Source organism: Cladophialophora yegresii, assembly GCF_000585515.1.
Source record: "Cladophialophora yegresii CBS 114405 chromosome Unknown aczIN-supercont1.5, whole genome shotgun sequence".
Classification (NCBI taxonomy): Eukaryota; Fungi; Ascomycota; class Eurotiomycetes; order Chaetothyriales; family Herpotrichiellaceae; genus Cladophialophora; species Cladophialophora yegresii.
The window spans coordinates 3,361,317-3,376,088 of NW_006913049.1; the positions used below are offsets into that span (position 1 = coordinate 3,361,317).

The 14,772-nt window shown below is 53.9% G+C and overlaps 2 protein-coding genes across 2 annotated transcripts; one reads left to right on the plus strand and one right to left on the minus strand.

Moving 5' to 3' along the window:
- Positions 1–8,727: 8,727 nt before the first annotated feature.
- On the minus strand, positions 8,728–10,296 carry A1O7_07940 (uncharacterized protein; the record flags this gene model as incomplete). The annotated part of the gene is made up of 1 exon (XM_007761936.1): positions 8,728–10,296. One exon carries the CDS (start codon positions 10,294–10,296, stop codon positions 8,728–8,730), a length of 1,569 nt encoding a protein of 522 aa, XP_007760126.1.
- Positions 10,297–11,543: 1,247 nt separating this feature from the next.
- Positions 11,544–14,211, plus strand: A1O7_07941 (AGC/PDK1 protein kinase; the record flags this gene model as incomplete). The annotated part of the gene is made up of 2 exons (XM_007761937.1): positions 11,544–13,808; positions 13,861–14,211. 2 exons carry the CDS (start codon positions 11,544–11,546, stop codon positions 14,209–14,211), a joined length of 2,616 nt encoding a protein of 871 aa, XP_007760127.1.
- Between the last annotated feature and the right edge of the window lie 561 nt (positions 14,212–14,772).

The following is a 14,772-nucleotide window of genomic DNA, read 5'->3' on the forward strand; positions in this document are numbered from 1 at the left end:
GACTGGGAAAGGAAAGAACCCATCAAAGACTGAGTTACTTCCTTTCTGGAATGGCAGACCTCGTATGCCACGTCTCGAGAACACTAAGATTAACAAGGGGGCACCTTAGTCTGACTTCGAGCTGGTGGTGGGATGACGACGTCTCCAGTGCTCGAGCACGAGAGGGCAGAAGATGCTTGGGTAATAACTGGCAGAGTCTACGCCACAAACAGTACGCAAGTCTCTGACCAGGGCAGCCCAACGGAGGACTTTGGTCGATCAGGATCAGATCGAAGGGTGAGCCGTCTCGCAAGCGTGCACCAGCAGTAAAAGGACGATTTCGAGAAAATCCGGATCACGGTATCGACCACGCTGCTGTAAGATCGAGCGGTACCAGAGCGGGCTTACTCACGGGGATAACCAGGACTATTGCCGCTAGAACAGGGGAAAGACCGGCTGCCATGACATTATGTGCATTAGTGGCAAGGCGTCGCTTCGAATCAGAGCGCGAGAGCGCGCAAGCACTTGAGCAGGTCGACCTGCCAACCCATACTAATTAATCTACCTATCTTGGATATCTGGAGCAAGACGCAACGAGAAGCTATGAGAGGCCATAACAGACAGTTCGAGAACGAGGAGCGGTGGGAAATAAGAGACTCCAACTGGTAGGCGGTATGAGGTGGACGGTAGGTTATAGGCTATGACGGACGAGTGCATATAGCAGCGCGCTCACTTGGACACGCTGCTTACCGAGAACCGATGTCTAGCGCACTCTGGCAGCGACTAGATCGCGAAGGGGCAGGTGGTGCGTGACTGGCCAGCAGGCTTTCGCCCAATCAGGCAGCAGCCGGCATCAAGATCGCTACTGCCTGGTCGCCTTGCACGGCCTTGGCCGGACGGGGTATCGGGAGCAACAGCGGCGGCATGTCTCTACTGTATGCCTGAGTACAGTAGTAGGCTCGCCGGCATTCACCAAGCATACTCCGTACTACAACTCATCATAACTAAGAGCACACGCTGTCGTTATCACCGTCACCGTCTCTGAGTTCAAATGTTGTATTTCGGACCCTGTAGACAATTCCTTGCGCATCGCATTGTCATCTTAACTCACCTACCGAACTTTCACCGGTTGTTTTGATGGCCTTCACACCACGGACAGTCGGTCAGTCGGCAGAGCAAAAATACGCTTTAGGTTAGTCGATATGACCTTCAACCGACGGAAACCCAATCCCTCGACCTCTCACACCATCGTATACCTAGCCTTATGCTCAGCGTCCTGGGTATTAGGTATTCGTTGGTATTCATTGGAAGTCTCCATGCATTCCCGTAGCTGCACCCCTCGTTCCAATGGAACCCCTGCATGCGTCCTGCATGGAATCGCTTGGAGTTCCATTTGGGCTTGTCCACATCTGCTTCGATGACACACTTGGAATATTCGCTACCGGTTCTTTTGACGCCGCTTCACGTCCTTGCGGAACCGCATGGCGATCCTCTAAACTACTTTCCTTGCGCTGGAACGAATACGGCGCGCGAGCCAATCGAGATTTTCCCTATACCCAAAGTATAGCATCGGTCAGCACTCTCTTCAATATAAGCACTATGTGCCTCCGGCTTGTTCCATGTCCATGAGACCCAGATATCTGATGTTCCACCTTCGTGCTGCCATCAGGGGGCTAACGTACCAACGATTGAGCTGCGACATCTGCCATTCAGGGCCATGATCGATGCGGTAAAGAGGTCCGACACGCGTGTTCCCCATCAGATCGGTCCATGCCTTGGAGAACCCCGGTCGGCGTTCGGGCCTACCAGCTCTGACTAGCACATTCGGAGATTGAGTCGTCAACTGCACCACAACAGGAACATCCAGTTTCGTTCTATCGTTCCGTCGACCGCAGTCTCTTTCAGGCCGCGGGCAGAACTATCAGCCAAAATCTGCAGCCCAAGCAGCATCGGTTCTTCATTTCAAGCACTGGCATGACTAATCCGCAGGAGGAGATTCCAGTGACGGCGCTGATATCCGACACTAAAAATACCTACCCTTGGCCCTCACAGGACCCTTCGACGACATCATCCAAGGTTCGAGCTTGTTTGCTGCTGCATTATCTCATTGCACCCTCCGAATGCTCCACAATCCCAGAAGAGTCTAGGAGTTGACAGACGCGCCGAACCGTCTTTGCGTGGAGAAGGCACCGAATCGAGGTCGATTGCGTAGACGGAGGATTGTCTCTAAATTTGGTGCGCTCGACGCATTCGATGCAACCAGGCTGCAAGAGGTGTGCCCTAGTGCATCTTGCCCGTCGCGTCGTTTGCAGAGTCGTTCCCTCACGGGAGCACCTGTGAGGCTGTGACCTCTTTGTCTGCGAACGAACATGGGGTCCTAAGCAAGAAGGTCAGTTCCGAGGCAGGGCCCTTCACACAAAAGCAGGAGAGCCACACAAACTGTTGAATGAGCGACGGCCGACATCCGCTCGAAGATATTGTCCGGGCTTGATCCAGGGACTACGCTGTCAAGGCTCCAGCTCTCCTTAGTCATTCGACAGGCCACAACAGCCTGGATCACCCCTCCATGCATGTAGGGAGACTCGAGTCAAAGTGCATTGTGCAGACGGAAAGGGCGGTGACTCCCGGCCCTCAGTCGAAAGATATGTGCCTATTCCCAAATCTGCAATTGTGGCAAGCAAAGACTGTCGAAGTATCCAAACCCTGGTGATTGATTCAAGCGACAGATGCGTTGTTCTTGCTTAATGACGTCTGTCTCAGTCGGCTTGCGAGAATGCCTGGAGTCGGAGCAGTGGGTGAAATCAAAGATCCTGTTCTCCAGTTTTCCCAAGTATCTGTAGGATCCCGCTTTGCCCGCTTGTTTTTTCTTTCTCGGAGGCCATTGTTGACATCGAAGTCGTGGACAGCGAACAGCTCTTCGCAACCAAACTCTGTGGTCCAGTGGCTCGATCAACTGAAGGCGCCGATTTTGACGCCAGGAGGGAATCTAAGAGCTGTGACCCAAATGCTCCAATGTAAATTAGCCGCCTTAGGTAGAATTGAGACAGAAATTTCCTATCTCTTCTTACCAGGCATGGAGCTTCAGCAACATGCTCGTTCCTGACAAAGGAAGGGAGACCCCATGAATACTGGTGTAGCGTTTTCGTACTTACCCGCCGCGATCAAGGTCTTATACCTGCGGCGGTCCATCAAGTCTTAGCCCTTGTCCAGGAGTAGGGTTCCGTGGCGGTCTTCCTGCAATTTGATGCATCTCGAGCCCTCGAAGCAGGAAAGACCCAACACGTCGTGCACCGCAGGTCACTTCAGCGGATCGAAATCCCTGCTCCTGTGCCGCTGACCGACAAGGGAAAAATCCCACTTCCATGCCCAGCAGCCCATGCTCCGTGTTATGCCGTTTGTGTCATTGTTCCAGGTCCATGGGGCTGCTTCAGGCGACTTAGCACTACGGAGTAACCAGAAGCCAGACGAGAATCTTCGAAGATCGGCCATTTTGAGCAGAGCAAGGGAATCTCCGACGAGGACCCTCCTTTGACCTCAAAAGTCAACCTCGACGACATTCGGGAATCGATGTTGCAGCTCAACCCCAAACCGTGGAAATGGAGGGCGACTCTTCTCAACGTCCCCGTCGTACAGCTGAACAGGGCATACCCAGTACACAGGGCACCTCGTCATCGGTACAGTCCAGGTGCGCATCGACTAGCCTGCCCAGTTCGAGTAGCTATCTGCTGAGCCTCCGGAAAGTGATCGGTCAGGTGCCAGTCTTAGTCAAACACTGGCCAGCCGCGTTGACCGCCGACAAGAGATTCCACGTACAGTACATAAGTACTGCCTGGTCTTGTGCTTTCAGCTCTTGTGCTTTCAGCCTGCTGAGTCGAGAGTTTCAAACTGGGTGGCAGATTGTTAGAGAATCGTGTATCTGCCGTATCAGCTGAGAAAGCTACAGTAGCATGCGAACGTGCACACCCTCTCCAGGCAAGAGGTGCAGTGAGGGCAAAGTGAGCCAATCTCTCTTTCCCTCAGGCTGTGTCTCGGCGCCCAACCAGCGTGTTGCCAGCAAGGTGAGCATGCAGTGAATTCAATATCACATGAAGTTTGGACAGTCCGCATGATCCCCGCCCTTCACATGAGGTAGCGACGGCTGCACTATCAACAGCGTGATATCATTTCATTCGAGCTTGGCCGGTACGAGTACACGTTCAACCCCTTTGTATCCTTTTGTGACACACACACACACATGCTTACCTACCTCTTTGTGGCTAGCTTTCATGCCTCTGACTTTAACCAGGCTAACAGGGGCATGAAGGCCCACTTACAATACTGATCACTGATCACTCTACCGCCTTTCTGGGTCCTGAGTTGGGGAAGCTCGTCGAAGTCCAGCCCTTCGCCTTCGTCTCCAACTGATCCCCGCCACGCCTGTACCTGATTCCTTCCACCTCCAATCGTTACCAGCCCACGATGCCCACATTCTCCTTAGCCCTCCCCTTTTGAAGTCTGTCCTGCAGAAACGGAATGGTCCTCCTCAAGCCGACTGGGTCTCGCCAGCCTGCCACCGGTCCCTCAAGACCACTTCCCTCAACAGGGGCGTGTCGATGCATGCCTGCATGCATGGCGTGGCGCCCTAGCGCAGTCCTGAAAGGGTGCTGGTGCTGATGAACCTGTCTGTTGTCAAAGCATGCGTTTTGGGTGCTTAGAAAGTACACAGATGTGACTGGGCAGTATGTCATTGCCAACACATGCTGCTGTCCTGTCGACCCGGGTACACACGATAGCAGAGCCGGCAACGACAGTTTGAAACTACGGTGACCTTGGTGGAAGAGTAGGAAACCATTGAAAATCAAGCTACAGGTCACGAGTTTGTGGACACCAAGCCATCCGAAGATCTCCAAGATGCCCTGAACAAGCCTTTTTGGGTGCACGGTCGTCCCATAACCTGTATGATGACATCCAGGGCGGCTGTTAATCATCGACAGATTATCATTCTGGCTCAGACGGCTCTACTTGTCACAATCGGCGAGCTCAACACCGCTGCAACCAACCCCGCCTTGGTGCTGCTGGTCCAAGAGCTTGGGATCAGCAAGGTTACCGTCTCGTATCGGATGTGAGTCTTATCTCAACGACATATTGCCGACAACAATATCCAGTACGCAGCAAGAACCGGATGTATAGCACTGAATGGGATTGCTCCTTGGATTTGGATTCCTCTCCCAAATAAATATGGCCATTAGCCTGTTTGTTGAGCAGTGATGTTTCTTGATTCTATCTCAGCGTTCGACTGTGCGTACACACAATCCTGTGGCCAGCCTGTCGCAGCACGAGTCCTCAATGGGGCTTCCCTTGTGGCTTTTGCGCTGCGCGCAGGAACAGTTAATGACTTGTTTTTCTATCAACAACGTGGCCGAGCGATCGGCTTTTACCGTAACCATGGCCAACGGAAGCTGTCTGGCTTCGGGTTTGGTGAGCTTCTCGGCCAGTACTGTGGATGGGATGGATTGTCAAACTTCCAGCCATGGTGGACGCCGTTATGCTGATGCGTGCTTTCCTCTGCCTGCCAGAAACCCTCTGCCACCGCGAAACACCTATGTCATCTACGTCGACACCCTCAAGCGTCCAATAGCTACACCTAGAACCCCATTCACGCAAGGAGTCTACTTCTCGCGATTGAGACTCTGGTCCAATGTTCCAGACATCAAGCCGAGAACTAATCGGTTTGTCATGCTAGCGCTATAGATGGCCAGATATTCGTCAATGGTGTTTCCAGCTCTCTACTACACCACATTGTACGAATCTGCCCCCATACCGTCGGCAGTCACCGTCGCAGCGAAACCCACAGAAGTCTTTCACTGGAATACGCTGATAAGTGCAGTCACGTGTGGCGCATCCCTGACCCTCGGTGGAGTCTGGGGCGAGTGCGTTCCAGGTTGAGCCGCCTAACTGGTTGTGAAACGTGGACGATGACGGCGTTGTCGCAATCCCGAACCAGAGGTCCGTCTTGGAGCTATCTGGATGGTCGAGGCCATTGCGTCGGAAGGTGTCCTGATGTATGGCTTCTGCTTTTCGCAGTACTGTACAGTTCGCATTTTGCCCATCATGGGAATGGGCATTACATGCTTCGGCCCGCAGAGCATCACGACGACCACCTATACGCACGCAAATGGGTGCTACCGGACGGGGGGCAGTGAGGTTGCAGAGCTTTCCAGCTTCATCCGGCAGGGAATTGGACTTACCTTCGCTTCTTATGTTGTGCATCTAGGCGACAGAACCAGATTCCAATGAAAGCCAACGCGCCCGCAATGAGGACGAACATGTTTGAGAGCAAGGTTGATGCAACAGAACCCCCGAGTGTATGGCACTTCATTGGGACGGTTCGCCGGGACTTACCGCACCACCAATGCATGGCAGATCGGAAACACCCTTGAGCAGAATCCCATGCAACGGCAAGCAGCATTCATTGAGCTAATGCACATCATCAACCCTGTTCCGATCTCATGTACCGTCGATCTGATGAGGGTTGATGAGATCTGGGAACTCTCAGGGGATCAGTACGGAGTACTGCACGTCACTCGTACATATACGAGAAGGGGCTTCCAAGAAGGGTATGCTGCCATTCTCCACATGACTCCCCGCGAGCAGCCAGGACGGCGTCCGTGCTCTGGCGCTGTGTCGTGCAGGCTGCATCTGCATCATCTATTGTATTCCGGAGATTGTGCTGGCACATCCTTATACCTTTCAGGCTCAACCTGTGGGGACATTCCGCGCGGAAGGAATCCGGAGCACATCATCACGTCGCGACAGGAGCACAATTCCAATGCAACCCCCAGTTGTTCAACCATCGGATACATAAGCCGGCAGGCTTGGCTAGACGTTATAGCGGCACAACTACTGGAAGCACCAACTTTGCTTCGCTTGTTCCGACTGTTGGTGGTACAGGGTCTTTCCCTGTGCAAGGAAACGTACCGGAAGCTTGCTGGGAGCGACAGTAGTATACAGCAAAGAGGCTTTGGCTCGAGCTCCTCTCTTGGCAAAATGCGACTTCAACCAGAAAATGGTCTGTACGCAGCAACCCGATTTTGCACAGGCTGCTGGTGCTAACATTCAGAGTACCCAAGAGGCAGCACGTATCCCCCGAACTTGGTATGTGGGGCATGTCAGCCAGCCACCGGTCGAGTCACTGATGTCCACAGGAATCGTCCGCTAAGATGAAACAGGGCTGAAGAACAGAGACGAAGAACAGGAAGGCGCGTAGTAGTTGATAGCTGAACTTCCCAGTACTACATCAACGACTGTTTAGGTAACCATAAAGTTGAGACGTCAAACCATGCCATCCCACCGTGAAGAGTAGGAGCGAGTTGTCACGTAGCATCTCGCCTGAATACTCTGTATACATCGACTGAAGAGGGTGAAAAGATTATGATGGGGTGCTTCCACCTCGGCCAAGCAGCGCTTCATACAGCTTCGTGTACAAAACGGGAGCAAATTGCATCTTCCTCGTCCTCTCGAGCATAGACATTCACGTCGGACACATTCCGCAATACATTGAAGCAGCGGGACCTCCGGCCTCAAGCTAGATCAGGACTTGCAGTGACGAGACGTGTAGCGCTTTGACAGAGCCCGCGCAATGTCTCCGGCCTTCGAGAGTCGAGACTCGAGACTCGAGAACCGAGAACTCAAAATCGAGAACCGAGAATCGAGATCCCCACCAATCTAACCAGTGAGTACGTAGTGACGGGAACGCTCGAAATATCGGATAGGCCGGTTAATGTCTTGTCTCGAAACAAGAAGCTCCTGTCAAAGTGGTGCCGTCCGGACGGAGTACGTCCCGTGTAGGCATGGGGGGTTGCGCTGAGATAGGAAAGTGGTGCTCGAAACGGTATTCACTACTTACCTCAGTACTGAGCGGTAGCCTTTCTCTTCCTGGAATTACGCAGTACCATGCATGTACGAACAAAGCGGCGAATAGCGGAGCCGTGTCCGTGCTTTCATGGGGATTGATGACGACGAAAGACGTGGCAGGAAAAGACAAGAAATGACAAGACAAGATAAGACGGGACACCATGGTCGCGGTCACCGGCACTGGCACCGGAACTGTTAGGGCAGACAGGCCACGCACGGCAAGGCGAGGCGGACTTTGGCCGAAGCGGCGAATTGCGCATGGAAGGGACGGGTGGTGGACGGGTGGACGCATGAGGTGAGGTGAGGTGACAGATGCACCAAAATTAAGGCAGGGCATTCATATTGCCAACTGTGAATGGGAAGCTTGCTTCGGCTGAGCTTGCACAGCGAGCGAGGCCGGCCGGCTTCTCGTCATGCTGGCGTTTCGTACGCTGTACCTGATATCAGGCACCAAGCCTTGAGCAACTGACAGCCTCGGAAAGGATGAAAGCGGCATGAACAGGGTACGGGAGACCGATGGGATGGGTGCGTCAGCATTCAGGGGGGCGCATGATGGATCAGGCCGGCGACGGGACCGGGAATCATGCCATTACCCAGTAACAGTATGAATACACAGTCCTCAGGACTCAGAGACAAAGCCACATGCGGCTTCAGTGTAGAATCAGTAAGCTATAAAGCTATTATGCCCACTCACGGCTCCATTGATATCTCGTGCCCTTCTGATCTCATGTTGTTGATCTGGTGCGACTAGTGACGGTCGCTGTGCTAAACGATAATGTTGTCGCCCTCGATGGTTCCCAGTGGAACACATTGGCAAATGCAGCCGGTCAAAGATGGTCCGTCCAGCCTACCATCTTAAGTATCGAACCTGGCATTGCCACTGACGGCCCTCATCACTCGCCTTCCACCAACATCAAGCCCCGCGTCGAAGTTCTCTTCCCCAACGCGGTCCGCATCGAGATTATCCCTCCATACGTCGTCGGGGATCTGTGGCAACGCCTCCACCTCAGCGTCCTCATTCGCCGCAGCGGCAGCTCGAATTCTTCGCTGTGTGAACATAGCCTCATCCCTCATCATGAGCCTGTTCAATCTCACTCCTTCAGCGATGACACTCCGCGTCAACTCCCTGTTTCTCCTGCTACGCAATGTCATAGCTCTTGCGGTCGGGCTCTGTTCACCAATGTCGCGCTCCCAAGCGCGATGACCGTGATGGCCTGAACGGATCATTGCAGGAGGTGCGGTATAAGCCGCATCATGCTCAGTGATCAATGGTTGTCTCGACAGGTCGGCAGGTGTTCCAGGTTGAGTTGATGCAGGAAGCGAGTCGTTATACACGGAGAAAGAGTGCCCATCAAGCTGTTGTCTGTAAGGTCTTGGCTCGATCTGTGGGACACTACTAGCATTGCGAATGGGAGTCGGTGTGGTTGGCAATTGAGAGGAGTCAGAAGACGCGCGGGCTTGTCTGGTGAATTCTCTGGCAGGAGTTGTCGGGAGAGGAGGAGAGCTGGGGACATCTGCAATAGAGTATCCTCGTCCTAGCAGACTGCTGCTTCGACGATGCTTAATGGGCATGCGCACGAAAGTGACACTTGAGGAGTCCTCAGATCCATCTTCACTCAGTGGGCTTGCGAACTGGAGATCAGAGGCTGAAGAAGTCTCAACGCTGGCCGAGTATGTTGGTGGCAGAGTGAAAGACGAGCTCTCCAGCTTATCATTGTGGTCATCTTCCCCTAACGACATTCGGCTCATGCGGTCCAAGACCTGGCCAAATGCGTATGTCTCGCCCGCAGACTCTCGTTCAGAGGATTGGTACGGGTGGGTGGTACTCCGACGTCGGTACTTCTTGGCTTTGGGGGTAAACACTACAGTAGGCCCGGTTGTTCCGTCCTCGGTGTCAACAGCGAGCCGTTCTGGAGAAGCGGCTTGGGCGAAACGCAGCAGAGAACTTTGCCGAGGAGCATGCTGATTGGGGTTAAGAGATGGTGGCATGGGGGTAGGAGAGGCTTTCCGATCATCATCGACATTTTGGATCTTGTGGTTGATGAGCTGCTCGGCTTCCGACTCGGGTTCAGTGAAATCGGAAGGAAAGTCCGGAAAGGGGATGGATGAGGAACTCGTGGGCGCGGTCGAAGAAGAATGGTCCGAGCCTTGCTTGGACGGTAGTGGTAGATCGCCGTTTGATGGGGATGATGGGTGAGGACGACCGATGGACAGCTCAACAGTGCTGGGGGCGGACAGATTGAAGCCGTCTGTATGTTGGCCTGCCGTTTGTGCCGCGGCTTCGCGATAGTCTCTCAGGTAGCGGACAACATCGTCCTTCTTGAAACCCTGCTTGCGGAGGCCATGGTAGAGCTCTGCTTGGCGAAGGTGGAAATCAATGTCTCGCTCCGAGAGGGAGATGCTGGTAGCAGGCAAGCGAATCATGCTGGGCCTGTGTGCCAACGAGTAGTGTTCCCAGTCAGAGACCCCACTTGATTGGTTTTAGATCCATATATCCATCAGGCAGAAGACACGCAATTGTTGCTTGTGTTTGCTGTGAGCAGCTTCAGCCAGCAGCCGTGTCTTCCTCACGTTGTAACAACATCATCAGGCAGCGACTTCCTTGTAATTGCAGCGACATCATCAGTGGTAACTTCCTCACATTGCAACAACAACAACAACATCATCAGGCAGGCGCGATACATTCAATTTAGGAAAACCATTACTCTCCACCATTTGTGCTTGGACATTTATAGCAACACTTATTCAAAGAAGACATCTGGAGGCTGACATGGATGGTTGGATCAGCTGCGTACGGTCCCCAATCGCCGCTCATAGACATGACTGCGGTATCACCAGACTATGATTCGGCAGGCGCAGACCTTCCATGGTGTGTTCTCCGTACTCCGTACTGCATAGACTGGGATCAGGTGGAAGTCAACCTTGAACTCCCCTAACGGCCCGTGATGGATCTGGACGTTTTACGCATGTGGATGCGTGAACCTACCGCTTAGCCTCCCAGCGGTCACATGAACTCCACCGCAATCTGCAGTCAACTGCTGTGCCGACAAAGATCTGTGAGAGAGGCGTGTATTGTTGTCTTGCGTACTGTGAATGATGTATTCGATAAATCCCCAACGACGACAGATTCACCGACGCAGAGCGTGGAACTAATCTACGCACGGGCCGCTGATTGGCTGCCGACGCTTTGACCCTGCGAGGAACCTCGAACCGCAAAGACGAGCACCATCTCAGGCTCATCCCAGGCTCATCCCGGGCTCAACTTGGGCTCATCTTTGGCTCATCTTTGGCTCATCTGTCTAGCAACCTCTATCCATCCTTGTCGCACACGTCCTTCATTCCGACACTCCCTCATACACACGTTCGCTACCACAATTTCGATCGCACCATCTCTGCCGCCGGAACACTAGCGGGGACTGAGATCGGATCCCAGGATCCTCGATTCGCAATCTGAAACCGAGTCGACATCCGCCCCTAACCTCGTCGCTCTCGGCCTGGGAGGGAAAAACCACAGCTGCTGGCACGGATGCCGCAGCGATGAAGGCCTCAGGAATCCTACAGCGATTGTGACTGAAACGTGCCGGCTAGAAACCACCGACCCGTCATTGGGCTTGGGAATCTCATCTACAAGCCACTCCGGCCCACGAGTCTGAGTCGGACATACGACGAGAATGGCTGACCTCTCGCTTGGTCCGCTGCGGATCGCGAATCCCGATGATGCATCGCCCGACACGCCCATGCAGAGTCATCCGCCTGAACCTCAATTCCCACGAGTATCTCCGCTGATCGACCCAGATGGGAGGACAGACTATCTTTCCGCGACGTCTCAACGTTCTCACAGCCCTGTGTCCCCGATGGACTCCGGCGCCGTGGCCACGCCCGCCGCCGAAGATCTTCCTTCGCTCGCCATAGCTTCATCTTCCGAGTCCGCGTCCACACCTTCACAGCCTACCTATTCACAAAGGAATGTGTCGTCTGACCGAATCTCCCAACGGCAGAATATCCCCTATTCATATCAAGACCAGCAACAAGCGCAGTTTCCTCAGTACCCTACCATGATGCCCCAGAACCTACACGACCCTCGGTCGAACGCTTCACGTCCTGGTTCAGCCTACTACACCCAGGTGCCGGTCAACGGCTCCGCTACAAATGGAGTCTCTCGTCAAGGTTCATATAGAGTTCGGAGTGATGGTTCCGCCTCATCGGGCTTTCCTCAACGGACATCCTCCAAGCGGGCGGGGCTTGGTGATGTGGCTGGGGTGCCTTCGGGAGACGCCAACCACACAGAAAGATCCTACGGGCAAGGTCAATACACTCCAGGCAATGGACCTTTACCTCCGCGAAGAACCTCTCGGGGTGTGCCACCAACGCTTGCAGGCAGCACTACAACCGGCAACACCCCTCTTTCTACCACGCCCAGGTCCGTACAGACACCCTTGTCGAGCTCGCCGTACAACCTCGAAGAGCGGCCGCTTACCAGTGCGGAGGACTGGCAGGATCGTGGAGCTGCCGTCGGCGTGAGAAGAGAAGTTGCGCCAGATGGCACAGTTACCACTAGGCCCGTCAAAAAGGGTGTTAAGGACTTCAACTTTGGCCAGACTCTCGGTGAAGGCTCCTACAGTACAGTCCTCGCCGCGACCGATCGGAGCAACGGAAGGGAGTACGCCATCAAGGTGTTGGATAAGAGACATATCATCAAAGAGAAGAAGGTGAAATACGTAAACATTGAGAAAGACACTCTAAATCGGTTGACGGACCACCCTGGCGTGGTGAGACTTTATTACACCTTCCAAGATGAGCGGTCGCTATACTTTGTGCTGGACCTATGTCAGGGCGGCGAGTTGCTTGGTGTCCTGAAGCGCATGTCCACCTTTGACGAGGAATGCACGCGATTCTATGGGGCGCAGATACTCGATACAATCGAGTACATGCACAGCCGGGGAGTCATTCATCGCGACCTGAAGCCGGAGAACCTCCTGCTGGACGGGAACAGGCACATTAAGGTCACGGACTTTGGAACAGCTAAACTCCTTCCCGAAAGGCGGAACAGTGAGGGCCGCGCCGATTTCGAACCCGATTCCACCTCAACCGAGAACCGCGCAAGTTCATTTGTGGGCACCGCCGAGTACGTGAGCCCGGAACTGCTGACCGACAAGAACGCATGCAAAGCAAGTGACATGTGGGCATTTGGCTGCATCGTATACCAGCTTCTGGCAGGTCGGCCACCTTTCAAAGCAGTCAACGACTATCAGACATTCCAAAAGATTGTGGGTCTCGACTATGAGTTTCCCCGAGGGTTCCCAGAAGTCGCCCGAGATCTGGTCGAGCGGTTATTAGTCCTCGACCCGCAAAGGCGACTATCTCTGGAACATGCCAAAAATCACCCCTTCTTCACCGGCATCCAGTGGGGTCGGGGGCTCTGGGAGCAGAAGGCACCACGATTAAAATCGTTTATGCCCCCCACACAGCCACCGATCAAGCTTAACGGAAGCAGTGCCCAAGACAGCTTTCCACCTGACATTGGTCCTGGTCACAGCACTCATTCAACCATGCTCCCTCCCAGCAATCAGCGGCCGCAACCAAGGGTGATCACAGAACTCCCGCCACCCAGTCAACTAGACATCGAATGGTCTCCCGTTCTTACCCGCAACAATGAGAGAATCCTCAAACTAGGCAATCTCTGCGTAATCTCTTCTCCAAATCCCCACAGTCCTCACAACCATGAGGGTGGCGGCAAGTTGTCGAAGTGGTTTGGAGGCAGTAATACCAAGAAACGGCAGAGGCTGGTGATGGTGACCTCGAGTGCGAGAATCATAATTGCTGCTGCGGGTGGAGAGGAAAAGAAGTCCAAATCGGAAATTTCTTTGCTCTCGCCTGGGACCGAGTATTCAAGCGCGACCGATGCGACGGGAGTGACTCAGTGGATAGTTGACACTGTGAGTTTTAGTGTGATGTCGAGGTCAAATACAGTACTGACAAGATGAGCAGAAGGACCGCCACTATGTCTTCGAGGACGTGAAGCCTCCGTCAAACGACCCGATGGCGACAGCCAAAGCAGCACACGAGTGGCTTGACGTGTTGGGACGAGCCAAAGAGTACGCGATGCAGCAGAACAACAACTACTCTATTAACGACTCACTGAATATCTCGTCTTCAGCACTGTCGAGTCATGCCAGCACCATCGATCAGCCCATCGACTTGAGTCCCCATTCAGCGAATCAGTCACATTCGGGACGTGGAATACTGCACAAGCAGCACTCGGCCGACGCGGAGTCTCTTAAAGGGAGGAAACGCTTCAGCAAGCGGCAGTCGAAGAGTGGACTGACCGCAGTCTTCTAGACGGGCCGCGAGGGAGAACAGGGCCGTGGCACCGTGGTTGGTCGTTCGCTTCATTGCACAGAAATTTACTAGCATAGCATTGGTCTTGAGGATGTGAACAGCATGGCGATCTGGAAAAGGGAAAAAAGAGCATCGACAGTTGGCTCTTGGGGTCGTCGAAGGTAGCATGTGGTACAGTAGATGTAGACGGGGTGTACACATCTCCGGCGCTGGCTCTGTGACCTGTCGACGAGTGTCAGACTTGTTAAACAGTCGCTGCCACAACCGAGCTCGAATGGAGACTGGCAAGTCAAACAGACGCTCGCCTCTGCAATCTTTTCGTTGGCCTTTGTCGAGCTGACATGTTAATTAGCGCCTCGACCTGCCACAAATGAAAATGCGACCATGGCCTGGTGGTGCTTGTGCCTTGGTCCAGCTTCGTCTACCACTGGCCAGCAGGCGCCAAACTCGCCTGGACCTGCAGCTGAAGCTACGCCTGTTCGGGCTGTCGCTCTGCACCTCCATCGCCACCCTTCGTGTCCCACGGCAGCCTCATCCAGAGCGACGTTCCCTGCGCCTCCG